At 41.4% G+C, this 20,344-nt stretch overlaps 1 protein-coding gene across 1 annotated transcript in view; it reads right to left on the bottom strand.

Moving 5' to 3' along the window:
• The window catches only part of PKHD1 (PKHD1 ciliary IPT domain containing fibrocystin/polyductin), a 453,280-nt gene that overhangs the window by 339,987 nt on the left and 92,949 nt on the right, over window positions 1–20,344 (bottom strand). Inside the window, exons 35-36 of the mRNA XM_034648265.1 lie at window positions 19,629–19,848; window positions 13,102–13,252 (exon numbers count right to left, since the gene is read on the bottom strand). Coding sequence (XP_034504156.1) covers window positions 13,102–13,252; window positions 19,629–19,848 — 371 coding nt within the window. The remainder of the gene's footprint in view (window positions 1–13,101; window positions 13,253–19,628; window positions 19,849–20,344) is intronic.

A 20,344-nucleotide genomic window follows, 5' to 3' on the forward strand; every position in this document is an offset into this window, starting at 1 on the left:
TGGTTTGTCTCCCTCTCTGATTTTATCTTATTTTATTTTTCCCTCTCTTCTCCTATGTTCATCTGTTTTGTTTCTTAAATTCCACATATGAGTAAAATCATGTGGTATTTGTCTTTCTTGGCTGACTTGTTTCACTTAGCATTATACCCTCTAAAGCCAATTCTCTTATACAGAAGAGGTGCTTTGCTTTCACACCTGTCAAAATGCCGTGCAATAGCAATGCATTAAGTTATCAGAAAGGATCAGTGAGGAAGACCAGAGGAAGAGGCCTTAGTTTAGAGCCATTAAGAGAAAAGTGAGGCCACTGTAGTGAAGCCTTGGCTGATCCCCCTAGTTTCCATTCTCCAGCTTCCCTTCATCAATAACCCCAAGATTTTCCTTCCAGGCATCACTGTTCTCATATTCTTACCCAGGTGTGGGGGTGGGAATAGGTCTATTTTAAGGTCCACAGTGGATGCTCAATGACCAAAAACAACCACCAAAGCCTATCTCCCTGTGCACAGGGCAATGTGGTCAAGTAACTCAATTTGGACCAATGACTCATGAGGAGGCATTTGTTGAGGGGTTCTGGGAAAGCCAGCTTCTTCCTTCCAAGACTGTGCCCATAAAAGACCCTTTCATTTCCATGCAATGTGAAGACAGATAAGAGCAAGTAGCCTTGAGAGCTGCTGGCAGCCATCTTGTGGGCACAAAGGAGGCAGCCTTAGGTTGAATCTGACCCTCTCGTAGGTAAGGCCACCCCATTAGTGAGCACTGAGCTGCTGGATCAAGCCACACCTATGATTCCTGAGCTTTCCCATTCGGTGAGCCATTCTGTGAGTCTCTTTATCATTTTAGGCCATTTGAGTTGTGTTTCTTCCCTTGTGATTGAAGTCCTTATAACAAATTCTCTTTAAAAAAAGTAAAATTTAAAGAGACAAAAGAGCATGAGTTATGGAACCAGAAAAGATCCTGAATAGGGTCAACTATGGTCAACTAAACTTCGACAAAGCAGGAAAGAATATCCAATGGAAAAAGGACAATCTCTTAAAAAAATGGTGTTGGGAAAATTTGACAGCCACATGCAGAAGAATGAAACTGGATCACTTTCTTACACCATACACAAAAATAAATTCAGAATGGATGAAAAACCTGTGAGACAGGAATCCATCAAAATCCTAGAGGAGAATACAGGCAGCACCTTCTGTGACTTTGGCTGTAGGAACTTCTTGCCAGACACGTCTCCAGAGGCAAGGGAAACAAAAGCAAAAATGAACTATCGGGACTTCATCAGGATAAACAGCTTGTGCACAGTGAAGGAAACAATCAACAAAACTAAAAGGCAACCTACAGAATGGGAGAAGATATTCACAAATGATATATCAGATAAAGGGCTAGCATCCAAAATCTATAAAGAACTTACCAAATTCAACATCCAAAATACAAAAAATCCAGTCAAGATATGGGCAGAAGACATGAACAGACATTTCTCCAAAGAAGGCATACAAATGGTTTATAGACACATGAAAAAATGTTCAACATTACTTGGTATCAGGGAACTACAAATCAAAACCACAATGAGATACCACCTCACACCAGGCAGAATGACTAAAATTAATAAGTCAGGAAACAGCAGATGTTGGCGAGGATGTGCAGAACGGGGAACCCTCTTACACTGTAGGTGGGAATGCAAGCTGATGCAGACAGAATGGAGGTTCCCCAAAAAGGTAAAAATAGAGCTGCCCTATGACCCAGCAATTGCACTACTAGGTATTTATCCAAAGGAAAAAAACACAGTGATTCAAAGGGGTAGATGCACCCGGATGTTTATGCAGCAATGTCCACAATAGCCAAACTATGGAAAGAGCCCAGATGTCCATCAACAGATGAATGGATAAAGATGTGGCATGCATATATATATATATATATATATATATAGCCATATCTCCCCACAAACTCCCCAAGTTTGCAAGAACACTACCCAAGAAAGTGATTCATTTATCAGCATGAGAAAATCCCACAGAGAATCTTCAGAGGATAGGAACCACGAATGAGGATGGAAGCACACCACCAGAATATAGAAAGAAGCTGATTTTCCCCTCTAAATCCTGTCAGTCCATGATATCTGTCATCTCACAGTCCAGCTTGTCATACCTGTCACTAACATGAACCACGTCATGATTCCATGTGGTCAGAGAGAAGAATTAAAGACACCGTGTGGAAGGCAGTGGGTAAGCCACAAGGCTAAAGGTGAAAGATGATGTGGCTAGTTGCCATCTAGGGCTGACTAAATTATATGCAGTAACAAATGGTCTCAAATCCTGCTGGACACAATACAATAAATGTTTATTTCTTGCTCACACAAAGTCTGCTATAAATGTTGGCAACTCTCCAGGATGAAATAACTGTCCTCTATACGTTGTCGAGCCTGTGCTCTGAGCCATTTGGTCATCATGGCAAAGGAAAAGAGAGGGCTGGAGAGTCAATCCCAAGAAATGAAATGCCTCTACCCACATTCTAAGCAACTCATATGGCTCAACAGACCTTAAAAGGGTGGGAAAGTGCAAAGCGTCCTTGTGCTCAAAATAGTTGAAAACTGGATATTAGAGATGGCTATCACAGAGGAGACTAGATGCAGAACTGTGATACATTCTCTTGATTAAAACTGAGAGACAGTTCTGGAAAATCACTTAAATATCCATTAATCGTAGGAGGTTCCTAGCACTTAACTGGAAGTAAGGAAATACTTCACATTGATTCTTCTGAGTTATATCTGCATCTCCCATCAAAAAGAGAACCTGAAGAAAATAGTACAGTGGTTATCATACCCTAGAAAGGCCAGAAGTTCCTTTGGCAAATCAAGGGAATTAAGACACACCTTTCCTTTTGTTCATTTTTGATGGCTTTTAATGTATAAGCTCCTATAAGCAACTTATTCCTTCATTAAATGGCTGCTTCTACACAATTCCTTCCTTCCTCCTATAGAAAGGACACATCTCCCTCATTTTAATAAAGCTGAGGTGATTTCCTCGTATATATTTTATGGAAAAGCTTCCCTCACCCACATATTCTTCCCTTAACTTGCATTTATGATGGTTCCATAGAGAAGGGGAGCCAGAGAGAGAACTTGAACCATTGTTGGGGTCATACACATACACCTTCACCATACCCCAGCAGTAGCCTGCCATCAGCAAACCAACAACAAAGGGCCAAAGAGATCCTAACTGCCCTACCTGGGACCAAAGAAATCCACAAAGATGGCGGGACAACAGTAACTGAATGAACCACTAAGCAGAGTAGAGCATATGTACCCTCCATTGATCTGCCCAATGACATTAGTTCAACCCCCTCAAAGCTGAAATGAACCAGTAGGAAAAGAAGCAGAGAGTCCAAATTTATGCAGGAAAGCCTCTGCCTGAGACAACCATTTCACAGACCCCAAAACAAGTTAACATCAGTCCACTCCTACAAGTGACAATGCCATAAAGAGGGTCTCCATCTCCATAACAGTTTTTATCAAAAAGCAGGTCAGTACTCTCTTAATTCTACCCAACAACCATGCTTATCTTCTTCTGGTTCCCCTTCCCTCCACCTCTAATGCAAGCCCCTGAGAGACGGGAGTTCTTTCTCTCTGAGCTGAAGGTTCAGTTGATAAAGTCAGCTTCCATGACACTTTCAATGTTTGAACAACCACATTTTCCCTCATTCAAAATGAGACGTCCTTCCTATCACTTTTACCCGAATTTCTTCACCCTCAGGGCTCCAGCTGGTACTCTAGCTATCTAGACAAAGCTCCCCACACTCCTCTCATAAAGATGTGCGTTTTAGAGGCAGTACTGTGTAGCTCTTCAAAGAAAGAGCAGACCCCAGAGTCACAGCAGTAACAGCAAGGACCCTGAAGAAGAACGTGAATGGCTGAGCAAACAAGATTTCATAGAGGACATTACTGAGTGGAAAACCCCAGTTGCCTGTTGTATTTCAAGACTGGGATGATTATTTTCTGTTTCAAATAGAAATGCTATATATATTGGACTCAAAACTGGTAACATTTCATATCTTTTAGCAAAATTAAAAAATGTTTACCGTGCCTAGTAAGAAACCACATATCCAAACAGTTCTGAAACTCATATTGTTACTTCCACCAACACAAACACCACCACATCATTACCACCACAACCACACCAAACACACACACACACACACACACACACACACCCCTAATCTACATCTAATTTCTGAAATCCATTCAAATATTCTCTGAGACCCTTTGTACCTGGGAAGGGAGCCTACTCCTAGTTGGGTGCCCTCTTTCTTCTTCATTGGGTTCAGGAAGATGGTGATTCACTATAATCTCTCCAGGAAATGAATTACTAAACCTCTGAAAAAGCATGCTTTTCTCTCAGATGAAGAATTCGATATACTGATAATGTAACATATTCATATATAACACTTCTCACATTCCATTGCTAAGGGCTATAATCCACCTATGGTACAGAGGGGGAAACTGAGACACGAGATTAGAAAACTAAGTTGTCCAAGGTCACCAATGAGTCAGCAAACAAGCTAACTTGAACATTTCTGGTTCTTCATTCGCCAAGCCACTATGCCCCTGTAGAATCTAAAGAACCCTATTATGGGGCCATCCTATCACCCAAAGCAATTTCTTAGCACCTACGCCTATCTGCAGGCTAGCTAAAGTTTCATATTTTGGAAAGGCCCAGAAGATCATTACATTCCCATAATCAGACCCAAAATGAGCCCATGTATTTTTGCACGATATTAGGTTCCCTGAGAAAATTCCTCACAGTATTTACTTAGACCAGAATGGTTTCCATTTACAAAGCTGTACTTTAGAAGGAAATAATCATGTCATGTCCCAATGGGACTGCCCTCTGCCTGTCATTAATAGAGTCATTTTCACAGGGCTAATAAAGCTCACTGTTTTCCAATGAGAACAGAAACTATCATTTTAAGATAAAAGTTAAGAACAAATTTACCTAAGATGATTCAGAGTCCTGTATGGTAGTGTAATAATTACTCGGTGATATTATAATACCTAAGAATGATAAGGACTTTTTTTGGCCAAAACGTGATAGAGTCTTTGAAACCATAACCTCATTTGTTGTTAAAATACCTTGGTAGGAAAGGAACAGGCGGATGTCATGAACTCATTTAATACAAAGAGTCCTTGAGAAACAGAGAGGCACAATTCATTTATTCAGATGAATTTAAGCCTGCATTCAGGCTAAATGTTGCCTGAATTCCCTCTTCTTAAAGAAAGAGCATGAGAAAGAAGCTTTCAAAGTCTCGGGCTCAAAAAAGTGGCAAGGCCTATTTTACATAGTTCTGGTTATGACAACACCACGATAAACAATGCCATAAATTATAACAGCTTACTCATTCATCACAGTTTGCAGAACCCTCACACACTGAACTATCTTTCTGGATCGTATAGTCCCACTCTGTATTTAAGCAGAGGTGGTAATAACCAGCACATCGTGGTGGCTTCCTATGAATGAGACATTGTGCTAAGTGCTGTACATGTATGAGGTAGGATTAAACAGACTGAAATTAAGAAAATTTTCCCAGTATTATATAATAAGTAAGTAGGAGGCTCAAACTCAAGTCCAGTTCAAAGCTCAAGATCATAACTAGTATGGCAGAATGCATCTTGAATTCTTCGTTTCCTCCTATTACTACCCTTTTATGTGAATTGTCTTCCTCTCTCTGAAACCTGGAAGTCAGGTTAATTTTTGAATCAGCCTGGAAATTTCTACCCAAAAAAGGAGGGAAGGAAGGAGGGAAGGAAAGAAGGAAGGAAGGAAGGAAGGAAGGAAGGAAGGAAGGAAGGAAGGAAGCTAGCTAGCTAGCTGTTGGGATGTTTCACAGGAATTGAATTGACTCTAAATATTAACTTAGAGCATACAGCTTGACTGGAAGAACTAATATCTTAACATTACTGAAAACTCCAATAATGGATCTCTCTTGTTAGGTTTCCTCTGGTTTAATTAATCTTCTTAGATTTGCGGGTTTGTAATTTTCATCAAAGTTGGAAAATCTGGGGCCATTATTTCATTAAATAGTTTTCTATCCCTCCTGCCTCTATCTCTTTTCCATACCAGCTCCCTACCTAAGCAGCCCTGAACTCCAGTCTCAAATTGCTCCTGCCGGTGAAACTGCTTCTCTCTTCTCTCTGCTTGGGTTCTAGTTCCCAGTGCTGTATTTGGAATTGTGCTCCCAGACAGAAAGCCACTCTCCTGGTGTGTGCCCCTTCTCTCCAGGATCCCAGCCTTGTGCTGACAACTATCTGATACATTTTTACTAGTTATGTAGTAGCATGTGGCAAAAGGGTCGTCTAAAACTCATTATTCTTTCATGACCGAAACCAGAAGCCCACCCATTCACATTTAAGAACAATGCACTAAAAATCTAAGCGGATGATCTGTGTAAACAGGACTTCATGAGGCTTCCAAATGTCAAGTCTGTGGGTCTTTACTCTGATTTAATCTCTCCAAAGAAGGATCTTTGTCTCCTATCTAGAAGGAGGAGAACTTCGTTTGCCAGGATTCCAAGCTGGGCAGAGGAAAGAATTTAGTGGGATCAGGGGAGGTTGACCTCTCTCTAAAGAGCTGGCACACTTTCCATTCATCTGCCAGATTTCAGTACCAGCCTCCATGCCCATCTCCCTGTGCTTGGCATCAAGTGCCTCCTTAATACCTTACTAATTCAATTTGTCCACAAATTTTGCCTCTGCATCCTGGAGGGAGGGGTAGGAAGAGAGGACTTGTTGGGTCAGCCAGGAGCAGTATCCTAGGGATCCAGGCATTCTTTATAGGGGATTTCAAATAAACCCCACACACATACACACAAACCGCTTAGCATCTTGCCTCAGACCTAGTTCCTGCTACTTGCATTTCTCTAAACCTAAAGCTTCTTTAGGGTTCTTTCGGGGCAAACTTTCTTGCTTTTTACCTAAATTTCCCTTTCCGGGAACTTAATTTTGACTTGTCTCCACCCCACCCCACTAAATCATCTGTGCCTCTCTTACTTTTCATCTTCATATGTTTGTTTGTGTTACAAATGTCTCCTCATTTTATCAAAGAAGAGATGGATGCCTCTGTTTCTTGTTCTCCTTTTATTATATCTATGTGAAACAGGTCCCCAACTCTGGTTAAGAATCCATTCTTAGCTATATTAAGCTTCACAGCCACATTTTCAGCGATTTTTATGTTTTCTGCTGTTTTGGAGGCTATTAGCTCATTATTGTTTCCTGTATCCCATATCATCTCCATTCCTGGATTCCTTTTACAATTTGCCAGAGCACATCATTTCTCAGAGAGTACACAAGGGTGATAAGCTTTCTGAATTTTGTATAGCATGTATGTCTTTATTTTGTTCTTACTCCAAATAGTATTTGACTGAATATTGGATTCTAGGTTTAAAATCATTTCCCAGATAACTTTAACAGCACTGTTCTCAGACTCTTTTTCCACTGATATGGCAGATCAGATGTTCAGAGAAACCTCTTCTAGTTATCACAACTGAAATTGCTGGGTAAAACATCTGGATGAGTCAAGTGAATGTAAAGGAATTCCTTGGAGGCAGAAATGGAGAGGATGCTTTGTTCCCGCCCCCCCCCCTTCCTCAGAGTTTCAGAGCTGCACGGGTTTCACTGAGTTTAACAGCAGTCCGAACAACCACAGTAGACCAAACCTATCTCCTGCTCCCAAACAAATAATTCCTTTTTTTATGAGCTGCTCTTAAGACTTCACCTTGAGAGTCACAGATCCAACCACTTCCTGTACAAAGGGAAAGAGGGAGGGGAGAGGGGGGACAAGGGGGGAGGGATGGAGAGAGGGAGTGAGACAGAGAGAGAGAGAGGGAGAGAGAGAAGAAATGTCAACCCAGCAATTCCCACAAGCAATCCCTCCGTTAATTACCCCTACTCAATGTCTGCCCTGACTGAAGCCTGGGATTTCTCCCAGAGCTCCACAGAAGAGTATAACTGTATTCCAGCAGTTCTTTCTAAACTTGTTTTGCTTTGTGTTTATTCTGCTGCAGTTTCTCTACCTATCCAACCCAATTTCTCCTTCAGAAATTCCTCCAACCCCCATGTTGTCTTACAGCACCTCACTGTGTTTTCCAGCATTCTTTCAGAATCTTCATTCTAATATATTTTCTCTTGTTTCAGCATATCACAGAGATACATAGTAGGCATAATCAATGTCTTCTGAAGAAAAGCAAAATGTACCTGAGCTAAAATGGAGAGAAGACCGTGATGTATTCATTCATTTATAGATCTATTCATCCATTCCATAACTGTTAATGAGACCTGCTGTGTACTAGTTCTAAGCATTTGGGAACAGCAGTGGCAAAACAAAGTTCCTCTATTCAAGGAGCTTATATCCTAGAATGCCATTAGATTTAAAAATAAAAAAAAATACAAGTTGAAGAACAATATAATTAACACAATAATATCTTTGTGTGCAAATGTGTGTGTGTATACCTGTGTTGTGTGTGTTTCAGTGTGTTTCCTTTCAGATATTATCTTCAGAGGATAGGGTTAGAGAAAAGCAACATGTGATTTGGCTTCTTTTAACTGTCTTCATTTGTGTTTCTATATTGTTCATTAGTACAACTGCTCAGTCTCTGTTCTAGTTACTTGGCATATAGCAGTGAACAGAGCAGACACACACTTCTGCCTTCTTGGAGGTCATATTCTAGCAAGAAAAGCCAGACACTAAATAATAAACATAATAAATTAGTAATTTATGTAGTATATTGGCAGGTGATAAGGACTATGGGAAAACAAAACAGAGTAAGGGACACTGCAAGCACGACATATGGAGTGAGCAGCACTGGATTGCAGTTTTCAATAGGATGGTAAGGGTCGACCTCCCTGAGGAAGTAACTCCTCAGCAAAAAGTTAAAAGTGAAAGATGATACTTAAAAAAGAAGGAAGAGTATTCAAGCAGAAGAAACAGTAAATACAAAGGTCTCAGCGTGGAAGCAAACCTGGCATGGTCCAGGAATTGCAAGGAGCCAGTGGGCTTGGAACAGAGCAGACGAAGGTGACAAAAATCAGTGGTGAAGGCAGAAGGACTTGGAGAAGGGGGTTGGTGCAGAGAACGGACCATTAGGTCAATGTCAGGACTTGGCTTTTAATTGCAAGAGAATTTGGGAGCCACTGGAAAGTTTTTAAGAAGAGTGAAATCATCTGACATATTTTGAAATCATCACTAGGGCGCCATGAATATAGTCTGAAGGAAGGCAAGGGTGGAAGCAGGGGGACCCGTTGGGTGAGCCTTGTAATACTCAGTAAAACGTGACAGTGATGCCAACTTGCTACAAAGTGGTCAGATTAAAGGTACAGCCAACATAATTTCCTGATGGATTTGATAGAGAATTTTGAGGATCAAGGATACCTCCATGGCCTGAGCAACTGAAAAGACAGAGCTGCAACCAGCTCGGTCTAGCACTATGGTGGGGGGCAGCGGAGTAGGGGGGGCAAGCAGCAGCGATCAGGAGTTCAATTTAGAATCTGCTAGACTTGAGATGCCACTTCCATACCCAAGTGAAGGTATCAGTAGGCCCCAAGCTTCAGGAATCTGAAGTTCAGGAAAGCTCTGGGATGGAGATTACAATTTGGGAGTCATGAGCATGGAGATATATATAAATATACATATACATAGAAAGAGAGAGAGATTTCAAAAATTTGCAAAGATCATTTTGGAAAGTTGGCATGTCATTTTCTACCTACCCCATTTCACTTTCCATATCTTTGAACACTTTGACTAACACAAGTTATCAAGTGCTGATTACTGTGTATGTTCCTCCTCTCCCTTCCCTCCATCACTTTCCGAGTTCAATTATCTCTCTCCTGGTTGGGACACTCCTGCCTCCCCTGGATTCCCTGAGGCATCCCAGACCCAGAATGTGGGATCAATCAATGTGACTAAAGCACACCTGTGATCATGCAGTGCCTCAAAGATGACCCATCACTTGATGAATTCAAGGGCCAAACCTGCCACCCCAATCCCAGCCTACCTTCCCAAACCTACGACTCATTAGTCGCCTTCACACACATCATGTCCTTTGCACTATTCCCATGGGCTCTTGCCTCAGTGACTTGTACATAGTGATACACTTTTGTGCATAGCTTTCATCTGCACAGTGAATGACTAAACCCTGCCCATTCTTGAAAGCACGATACAAATGCCACCTACTTCAGCAGACCTAGACGGCTGCCCAAATTGGAAATAATGTTCCCACCTCTGATCCCCTACTTAATGGTAGGGGAAGAGCATGGCATGAGCAACATTTTCTAAAGTGAGAGCAGCAGGACAGATATGAGCCTCAATTCCAAAAATAAAGTGTTCTATGAACAAACAAATTTGGATTATACTCCACACAACAGCTCTCTCTTAGAAATTTGTATAATGTCTCACATGTGGAACACTCTTAAATATCCTTTGGCAAAAAAAAAAAAAAAACATATAACTTTGTTTAGCCCAGGTTTCACAAATGTATTTGACCTTGGAACACTTTTTTCACAGAATACTTACTAACATTCTATGAAACCTATGTTCCAAGGTTCTCACCGAGTACTTAGAGCTGGAGACCCGAATTCTAGTCCTGGTTAAGCACCTGTCAGCCCTGGTTTTCCCCAGGTCCAGGTCCAGATAAGGAAGGTGTATATGCCAACATAAGTGACATGTCACCCCCACACCCGAGCAGGGAAACCAGACAGCCCAACATCTGTAGGGTAACCAGACAGCCCAGGACTGCAGTGTCCCAGATGCTGGCACTAACCTAGTAGATTTTGACAAACATGCCCTTCTGGTTCCTAAAGACTGAATGGCTTACTTCCCCTATAATGATTGATAGCCACACGGGCTATGATGCCAAATTACTAGGTGTGTGACCTTTGTCGGGTCAGCTCTCTTTAAGGACCTCAGCTAACTCAGCTCTTGAATGAAGGAGCTTGTCTAGAGGGAGTACAACCTTTCCTCCAACTGTGATGAACTGACTCTCCGTGTGCTTCCTCAAACCTTACCTACTTCCTATATGGCCTCTCTTCCCTATTATCCCCTAACGGGGTCTCTTTCCCTGTTACTTTTTTTATCTCCTTCAGAGCATGGCAGAGAATCTTGAACATGGCTGGAACTCAATAAATACATGCTTCACAGATATTTAAAGAAGACTGAAGCATTGAAGCCTCTGGAAAAAAATTCCAAATTATTCTTTGAGATGATAAAAAATTAAATGAAATCTGAGAAGCAAAACGATCTTGTCAAAGCAGCAAGCACCACCGAGATATCATGCTGTTGAATTTTCTAGCACTACTACTAGCGAACTAGCTAGTAGGACTAGCTAGAACTAGTACTACCTACCTAGAACTAGTTAGTAATGGCTAACACTGGACACTCAGCAGGAGGAACAGTTTCAGTGGCTCCCATTATCCCCACTTTACAGATGAGAAAACTGAAGCACAGAGGGGGTAAGTAACTTGTCTGAAGTCCGCCAGATAGCAAGTGATATGGTCAAGTCCCCACAGTCTAGCCCCAAAGCCCACTCTTAAGCACTGTGCAACCTGCCTCTCCCTCCCTTTCACTGGCATCGCTCCCATGAGCATCAAAACAACTGACATTATTGCCCAGGCAGAAACTGAGGCCCGGGAAGACGTAGAGATTGCTCGGTGCCCCACAGCTCTCATTGCACAGTACAACACGGAGACACAGTGCCGCTCAGCAGACCCACGGCCCTACAATAAACGTTCAAGACATCACTGACAGCCAACTGCCAGAAAGGGGCATGGGAGTGAGGTGGGGTCTATGATCCGAGGACTGTCGTCCCGGAGATGATAAAATGAGCAATGAACTGAAAAGAAAAGGCCTATTCGGGGGACACAAGGAAGCCAAAAGTGATAGGCTGGTGCAGTCTTCCCTGAAGGGAAGGTGAAGGGGTGTGAGGAGCCCGGAGAGGTGAAGACAGGAGGCCCTGGGGCGGGAGGCAGACAGGGGAGAGTTAAGGAAGGACAGAAAAGTTACGTTATTAGTAATTGCATACATTTTTGACACTAGTCTGAAATTGTTTAAAAAAGAAAAAAGAAGAAAGAAAGAAAGAAAGAAAGAAAGAAAGAAAGAAAGAAAGAAAGAAAGAAAGAAAGAAAGAAGAAAGAAGACAAGCCATGCCTACACACCCAGGAAGTATAGCTGGGAATCGGGAAGGTTTGGCTGAATGCAGCAGCATTCACCAGAGATTCTCGTGTAGTGTGTGGCACATAATAGGCACTCCACAAATGTTTGTTCCAAAGAAAGGAGACAAAAAGAGGAAAACTCAGAATGCTTTCATAATGAGAAAGGCACCTAAGGGAGTAGGTGCTCAATAAATACTATTTTTTATCTGTGTATCCTGAGAAGCCCAGAGAGTTGTAAAAGATTATCTGATCTATTTCCAAAGAGCCCTCAGCCTCTGATTTCGAGTCTCGAAAATTCCCTGGGGAGGCTGTGGAATCTCTCAGGGGGGACTTTCAAGAACACATTCTTCGGGGAGCCCCTTGGAGGGGTGGTTTAGATGGTGTCAGAACGGCTACATTAAGGTAAAGAGGCTAGACCAAACGTCCCAGCAGTGCCCTGCAGGTCTGACTGCCACATAAGCCCCTCAAAAGCCAAAGCTTCCACTCTGCTCTCCACAGAACCGATGAGCCGGATGGCCCAGCAGACATTGCCATCCCACCAACTGCGGACGGCTGAGTGATTTGGAAACCTTCCAGAAGGGTCTGGTTAAATTGAGGGCCATTTATTTCATGAGAAAATAAACCACAGAGAGCCCCTTTCAAACACGCACGCAGAGAGCAGGACAAAACGCTGAGGAGATTATCTGTTCAGAATTTGCTTTAAAAGAGCCCAGGCAGCACTCATTTGTTTTTGAGAAAATATATGATTAACCATAGTTAACTAGGAATTCAGATGTTGTGCATTAGACCAGCTTCTCAAAGTTTGAGAGCATTTAATATTATATATCGCTGCCATTTGGACTAAATTGTTTTTTTAATGTACACAATATTACAAATTTAATTTGAGCTGTTTGAATCAGTCTGTAAAAAAGATTTGATTATACCTGAGTGTTCTGGCCCCGGCTCTTCCGTATCTCAGTAATCTTGGCGGTAATTGGCTGATTAGACGTCTCACACTCCATCTTTGCCTCAGTTTCCATGGCAATGTTACAGGAGCTATTATAGATGAGAACTTCATCTCTTTCCACTTTAGGGCTGAAATGAGAGGGGAGGTTAAATGGGGTGTCATCAATCTTAATGAAATGCAATTATTTTTACTCTTATTAATCATTGCAAGCCATTAGCTTGTGGCAACTACAGGCCACCATTTGTCAAATTTTGCAAATTTCTGTAATTTTGTTTCCATTCTTTTATTGTTTATTTGTTTTCCTTTTATCTGCACACCCTGCAATGAAAATGCACGTGGTAAATATCTTTCACTGAGGCCTTTCTCTTTTCCGAATCTATTAGGAACATTAGCAAGAGCTTCTCCAAAGCCCAACTTAACAAGCAATGTGCACACAGTACTTCCAGTTCCAAAAATGGAAGCAAATGTTGGGCAGAGGGGTATTTTTTTCTTTTTTTTTTTTTTCCTTTTCCCCTTCCCTCTTTCTGTTCTTACTCGCACTTAGTGTTGGGGGAGTGAATTGCCTGAATCTCCCCAGGGCAGATGGAGAAATTGGAAAACCCACACAACTGGCTAACTGGTCCCTAATTCCAACTGTGAAAAAATGAGCTCATTTAGGCTTTCAATTCCCTCTCCCCAGCTGATGGCAACGAGGCTCTGTTGCTAGCAGTGGAACATTAACTTAGTAAATTAATTAAACTTACTTAACAGCCCAGACTAAGGAGATTCGATATATGTGCCAGTTATACTACCAGCCACTTGCTTTAAAAGTCCTCTTGCTTTAAGGAGAGGAGACTGGATTTAAAATGAAAAACAGCAGTGTAGCGTTACAGAAAGTCTAAAAATATGCTGTCTAGAGGATGTGAAAGTGTGAATATTGCAGGCTATTGTCCCCAACAGGTGTGATATTTATTCGACAATAATCCTGGCTTTAGGCATTGTTGCGACTAACTCAGAGATTATTAGTAATAATAATGCATGATGTCTCATACTTTTCAACAATTTCATTCGTATGATCTCATTTAGGTCAGTAAAGTAGGTAGAGACATAAAAAAAATGTAATCTAAAGAGATAGAGATTGGGATATTTGCATAAAGCCAAACGCAGAAGTATAGCAACTCCAAGATTAGAACCCAGGTGTCCTGTCTCCTAGAGCAGGACTGTCAAGTTTTTGAGATGCTGTTTGAATATCAGCATGAAGAAAGCAGATCCCGTGGGAAGACAGCAAGGGCCATGGAAAGGACAAAAGGTCATTGGTGAAAAACTATAAATCAGGTCAAACTAGAACATCTCTTCTCAAACCAATGTCAGAATGGTTTCTTCCACAATTTGCTAGAAATACCACGAAGGAGAACTGCCACAAATACTTAGTCTTCTCTCCTTCACAGTAAAATATTCCCAGCTTAGTATTCACCAAGTCAGGACTTGCATACCCACTGTGCTCTGGACCTACTAGACAGTGTCCATACTTTAACATCATGTGGCCCAGAACCGAACACACATCGCTTGAGCTGGCCACTGGGGCTGTGGTCTCCTCTTATCTGAGCCCTCCTTCCCATGACATCTAACACGGTGCTGGCTTTATAGCCCCATGCTGAAATTAAGATGGCAGTAAACGCAGTCTCAGAGCCACAATGTCTGAGGATTTCGCCAGGCTGTATTTGTTCAGCTGATTTTCTGAGAAGTATTTAGCTTCCAGAGGTTATGCTCAAAAGCAGACCAGATAGATTTGGATCCCGGAGCAGATATTTGCTTCTACAGGACATTATGAAGACACAAGTCTCTAAGCTTTGGTTTCCACGTTTATAAAATGGAGTTATAATCATCGGGTACCTATTCTATATAGGTGTTGTGCGGATGGGATGAAATGCAGCCTATAAAGTGATTTGCAAAGAATCTGGCACACGTAAGTGCCCAATAAAGGCAGTTCTTGTTACAGTTTTTGGTGGCAGTGGTGTTGGCAGTATTATTGTTGAAATTAACTGTGGGAATTATATGTCATCTCACTGATAACGGACCCATTGCTCAAATTTTGAACCTGGAGCCTGTCTTGTAACTACAAATCCATTTAGCTGAGCCATGATCCAGGGGGTAGAGAGAGCCACAGGATAAATAAAAACTTCACTCCTCAAGTGTCACTTGTACTCAGAGTTTCAGAAAAGAAAGCAAAGTAATTTAACTTGTAAATTAAAATGTAATATAATATTTAAATAAATATGGAAACATGATTGAATGGAATGCAAAGCTTACATGGATTTTTCAAATAAAACACCTGACTTCAAAGCCACTTGATGCTTGCAGCAGGCCACACTGGACTTTGCAGCTAGAACCTTCCTCTTGCTACTGAGGGTGGGGGTGAGAGTTGTTAGAATCATTTGAGAACTTCTCTCTATATATATTTCCACCAGAAATCACTTATAAATATATCAGGAAGGAAATAAAGTTGGTTTACTACACCATCACGTTCCTTATGAATCGGTACTCAGATAACTACAGATGGTCCTTGAGTTCCAATTGTCTGACTTATGATTTTTTTACTTTATGATAGTGTAAAAGCAATACGCACTTAGTAGAAACCACACTTAACAATTCTGAATTTGGATCTTTTCCCAGACTAGGGATGTACGGTACAATCCTCTCTCATGACACTGGGCAGTGCAGCTCCCACTCAGCCGCATCATCACGAAAATAAACAGCCGATGCACTTAGAGCCATTCTGTCCCCATGCAACTATTCTGTTTTTCATGTGCAGTAAAGTAGCCAAGAAATTCCATGAGACATTCAACACCTTCTTATAAAATAGGCTTCATGTGAGATGATTTCGACTAACGGTAGGCTAATGTAATTGTTCTAAGCACATTTAAGGTAGGTGAGGTTAAGTTACGATGTTCCGTAGGTTAGGCGTATTAAATGCATTTTCAGCTTATGGTATCTTCAACTTACAATGGGTTTATCTGGTCATAACCCTGTTGTAAGTCAAGGGAGATCTGTAATTCTATTGTGAAAGCTCACAAACCATATGATTAATAATTCATTCTAGACTTTTGTCAGGGATAACACTAGCTTAGGTATCTAAATTTCCAGAACTCCCATTTCCCCTTTTTAGGCAAGTGAAAGAGTATTTGGCCATCTCTTCCATCTGTTGTGGCCCCCCGTTCATGTTCACTACCAGCAAGTAATGATCCTCAATCCTACAAGCAAGTATTTTGTACTCAGTGTATAAATGATCTGGGATATAGACTTGAATTCAAGGAAAGGAGTGACCAATTTCCTGTACAACCTTTTCTGGTCTTGAGCTTCTGCCCTGTTGATGAGCCTTCTTCTGCCCTCTCTAGGCTCTTCATCAGCAAAGACTAGAGAAAAATGGGTTAAGTCACCCAGCAATCCTCTCATTCGCCAGTGGCAATGCACTGTCTTCCCTAATCATGTTCTTCTTGCTCGGAAAGAGTTAAAACCACTTTTTGTTAGCTTAGACTTTTTTTTACAAGCTTTAGGCCATACTTTTTTTTGTATTTTCCCCTAGTAATCTCACTAGAGGTTTTCATTAAAAGTCCATCGTCAAAATTAGCAGAGACACCAGGATATCAAAAATAGACCAACATTTATGAAATGTCAAAGTTTCCCAATAGCTACTACCCCATGTTTTCTTCCATAACAATCCTATCAATTAAATATAAACATAAATGTAAATATACGTGTATATATAGACATACATAAATGTAGATGATATAGTCCTGCATGCACACATGCACACATGTACACACATAAATATTTGAGGGAATGTGGTAAACATTTTTGGTCCAACTAGAGGCAAAGAGACTTCTAGCACCTAAGTTTCCTGACTCGTAATCTGTGGCTCTTTCAGTTGGTCTGATGAGATCCAAAAGTAAGCAGGTAATCATGAATGCACTCTAGGATAGACATCAAAAACATTTGCAGGGTTTATGTCTCCCTCACTTGACCTGAAATTGTTTCTGGTGGTTCTGGAATCTCATTGAACCACACACCTCAGCCCAGGCTCTCATCCCTGATGCTGAAGGCCATCATTGTGCCAAGAACACTGTCAGCCAGAGGTCTGGATTCCAGTCCTGACACTGCCAAGGCTGGACTGTGTGACTCTGAAAAGATACTTAGTGTGTCTGTCCCTAGAATAGAATCTAAACTCCTTACAAGGGCCTCCAAGACCTTAAATACCTCCCGGAGCCCATGTAGAGAACCTCCCTTCCTTCTTACTCGACTCCTGCCCTTCTGGCCTCTGACCATTCATAAAATGTGCTGGGGCCTTTGCATTGCTGTCCCCACTGCCTGACTGTCCATAATGACATCTTCTTCTCCTTAGCTCAGCAAAAGACACTCCAGAGAAGCCTCCCCTGAGCACATTGTATACAGTAGCCCCCCCCCCCGATTTTCTATCACATTATAGCCCCTATCCCAACATGTGATCTTGTTTATTGTATGGTTTCCCCCTCTACCCTTAAAGGCAGGGATTTTGCCATCTTGTTCCTCACTGAGTTATAACTCCTTGCACGGTAACTACAATATAGTAGACAGTTGATAAATTCTGGATAGATGGATGGATAGATGGATGGATGGATGGATGGACAGATGGATGAACTGGGCATATTTTTGCCACAGATACACGTCTACTTTTGCCAAATGACATCAAATCCACAGTGGTAGTGGCTGGGAAGGGGATAGTATAAAGCATTTAATGGAAATGGGTTCCTTGCAAACATAATGGCAAGTAGTTTTCCAGGTTCACAAGCATAATCTTAAGAGGAACCAAGGTAAGCCATTTGGCATATAATTTTTTAATGTCCCCTGTATAATTACAGTGTGTTTTCTGTTTATTAAATTAGTACATGTTCACTGAAAAAAAATACATAAAAATTCAATGAATAAATATAAGTAATACTCCAATCATCTAGGGTAGGCATTCAACATTTAAGAATACATCCTTCTAGTCTTTTTTCCGATCACCTGTTATATGTGTAGACAATCATATGTACTACAGACACCATTAAGAGTAAATCGATACACTATGTTGCGACCTGGCCTTTTTACTTCCCAACATATTGTAAGCATTTCCCTCTTCAGTTAAATATTCTACATCATGACTTTTAAAGGTTTCCTAGTATATTAGTATTTAGATTCATCCTTTATTACTCAACATTTCGTCTCAAATTTTTTGTTATTATACCTAATACTTCAAAAATGTAGTTTTTCATAAATATTACATCTTTCTAACTGCCTTCTTAAAATCCCAGATGTTAAATGACTAGAGCACAGGGAATGGAGAATTATCAGTACATATTGCTAAATGATATCAATAAGAAGGGCATAAGTTGTAACAGGGTCTGAGGCTGTTCCCTCAGCGACCTCAGGAGTAGAGAAGAACACAGAAGAACTTCAAAGAAGAGCTGTGGGGATTTGGTGAAGTCTTCATATTCAGTGGAGCCGGGACATGACGTGTACTTCTCCGTACCCAGCATTTGTGAGTTCTGAAATCCAGTCCTGCCTGAGTACAACCTCCAGAACCCCATTTCCTGTGTGACCTAAACAGGGTTCTTCACGCCTTCTAGAAAGCAACCAGCCAAGGAGGTTCCTCTCTTCCTCTGGCTAAATACAACCCTCTCTCTGATGATGAATTCGTCCTAAAACACAGGCTGTCTTGGGACATCAAGAAGTCAGACTGTCAGGGAAAGTGCTGGTTTCTCTCGTTTAGTTTTCATTTTGAACGGGAAGATAGGCCTTCATTAAACAACCAGGTGTAACCAGTCTATCTAGATAGAAATCAAGAAGAGTGCAGGGCGACATTCAGCACTGACGTATCACACTGCATGGGGAAAGAACTGCCGGTAGAAATTAAGGCGGTCCTAAGTCACCAAGAGGATCACACGTTTTCCTTAAATGTGTTTAGAAAAGGGGGTTTCACCTGGAAAGTGACAGTATGCTTGTTTTTTAAGTTCAAAAAATCCTCCGAAGCTTATGGTTTCTAAATCCTAGATCTACAGTAATTCTGCCTGCACATCCCCCCTTCTTTTGAATAAACATTGTGCAATCTGCTGGATTTCTCTATGACTTTTTTTCATACTTGTGAATCTGTTTGGAAAGAAAAGAAAAAGGAAAGGGGAAAAGAGCCTTCTGTTTTTCATAATGTCTAATCTTTTTCCCCATTGGCATTCACCAGATGTTGCTTTGGATCGGAAGATAAATATTAAAATCTAAGCAAGAAAAAAGCGAGCTGTTTACTGGGCAGATTTTTCAGATGTTCTCTCGAACACTTGAAAAGACAGGAGATGCTTTGATATGCAGGCTGGCTGGAATCCACAGTGGAATGGTCCTTCTAACAAGAGTGGTAGGCCCTGGGGACCATGTCCACCCAGCCTGCCATTCCTGACGGTTCCATCTGTCCATTGGCCATGCATTTGTGGGGAAGGTCAGGGAGGGAGAGGACAGGGTTACCTGATGAAGAGGCCTGAGAACCGTGGGAACGTTGACTCTGTCCAATGATCTGGTGCAAAGAGGCACTGGGGACTTTCTTCACAAATGTAGAGGTAAGGCCATGATTGGGGCAGTGTCTCTGTCCCCACAGTGACAGTCAAATCACACTGCACGTAGGTGCTGCTGGAGGCTTCACAGCTCTCCTCTGCATGCTTCAGGCCACACAGGAAAGCCAAGGACACTGCAGGAGACACTCACCATTAGGTTAGGCAGTAACCACGGAAAGAACAGAGGGTCTCACACTGTTACATAAATGCAGTTCGTGTGTTGCCCCTTGACCAATAGGAGAATAAAGTTATCAGTTTACTTTTCTTAAACATGCATGATGTGTACAAAACACATACAGAAGAATATAAGTAACTTTTTTTGTAAAATATGAATCATCATCATAAGAAAAACTCCTATGACTCTACAAGCCAACATGAGGTCTAAAACAACTGTGATGCTCTCGAATCTGCGTCTCTTCATCAAGCCCATCACCTTCCTCCTTATCCTCAGAAACAATCCCTTGTGCATTTTTTAAATCACTTTCTCACATGGGTTGAGAGCTTGTTGAGTTCCACTTGGTTTTGAATTTTATACAGAATACATGACATATTTCTGGACCTGCTTTTTTCCACTCAGTATTATAGTTCCAAGATTTATCAAATTCCGTAGAATCACATAAAACTTGAGAA

This window comes from Ailuropoda melanoleuca, chromosome 19 (assembly GCF_002007445.2).
Source record: "Ailuropoda melanoleuca isolate Jingjing chromosome 19, ASM200744v2, whole genome shotgun sequence".
In the NCBI taxonomy this organism is placed as follows: Eukaryota; Metazoa; Chordata; class Mammalia; order Carnivora; family Ursidae; genus Ailuropoda; species Ailuropoda melanoleuca.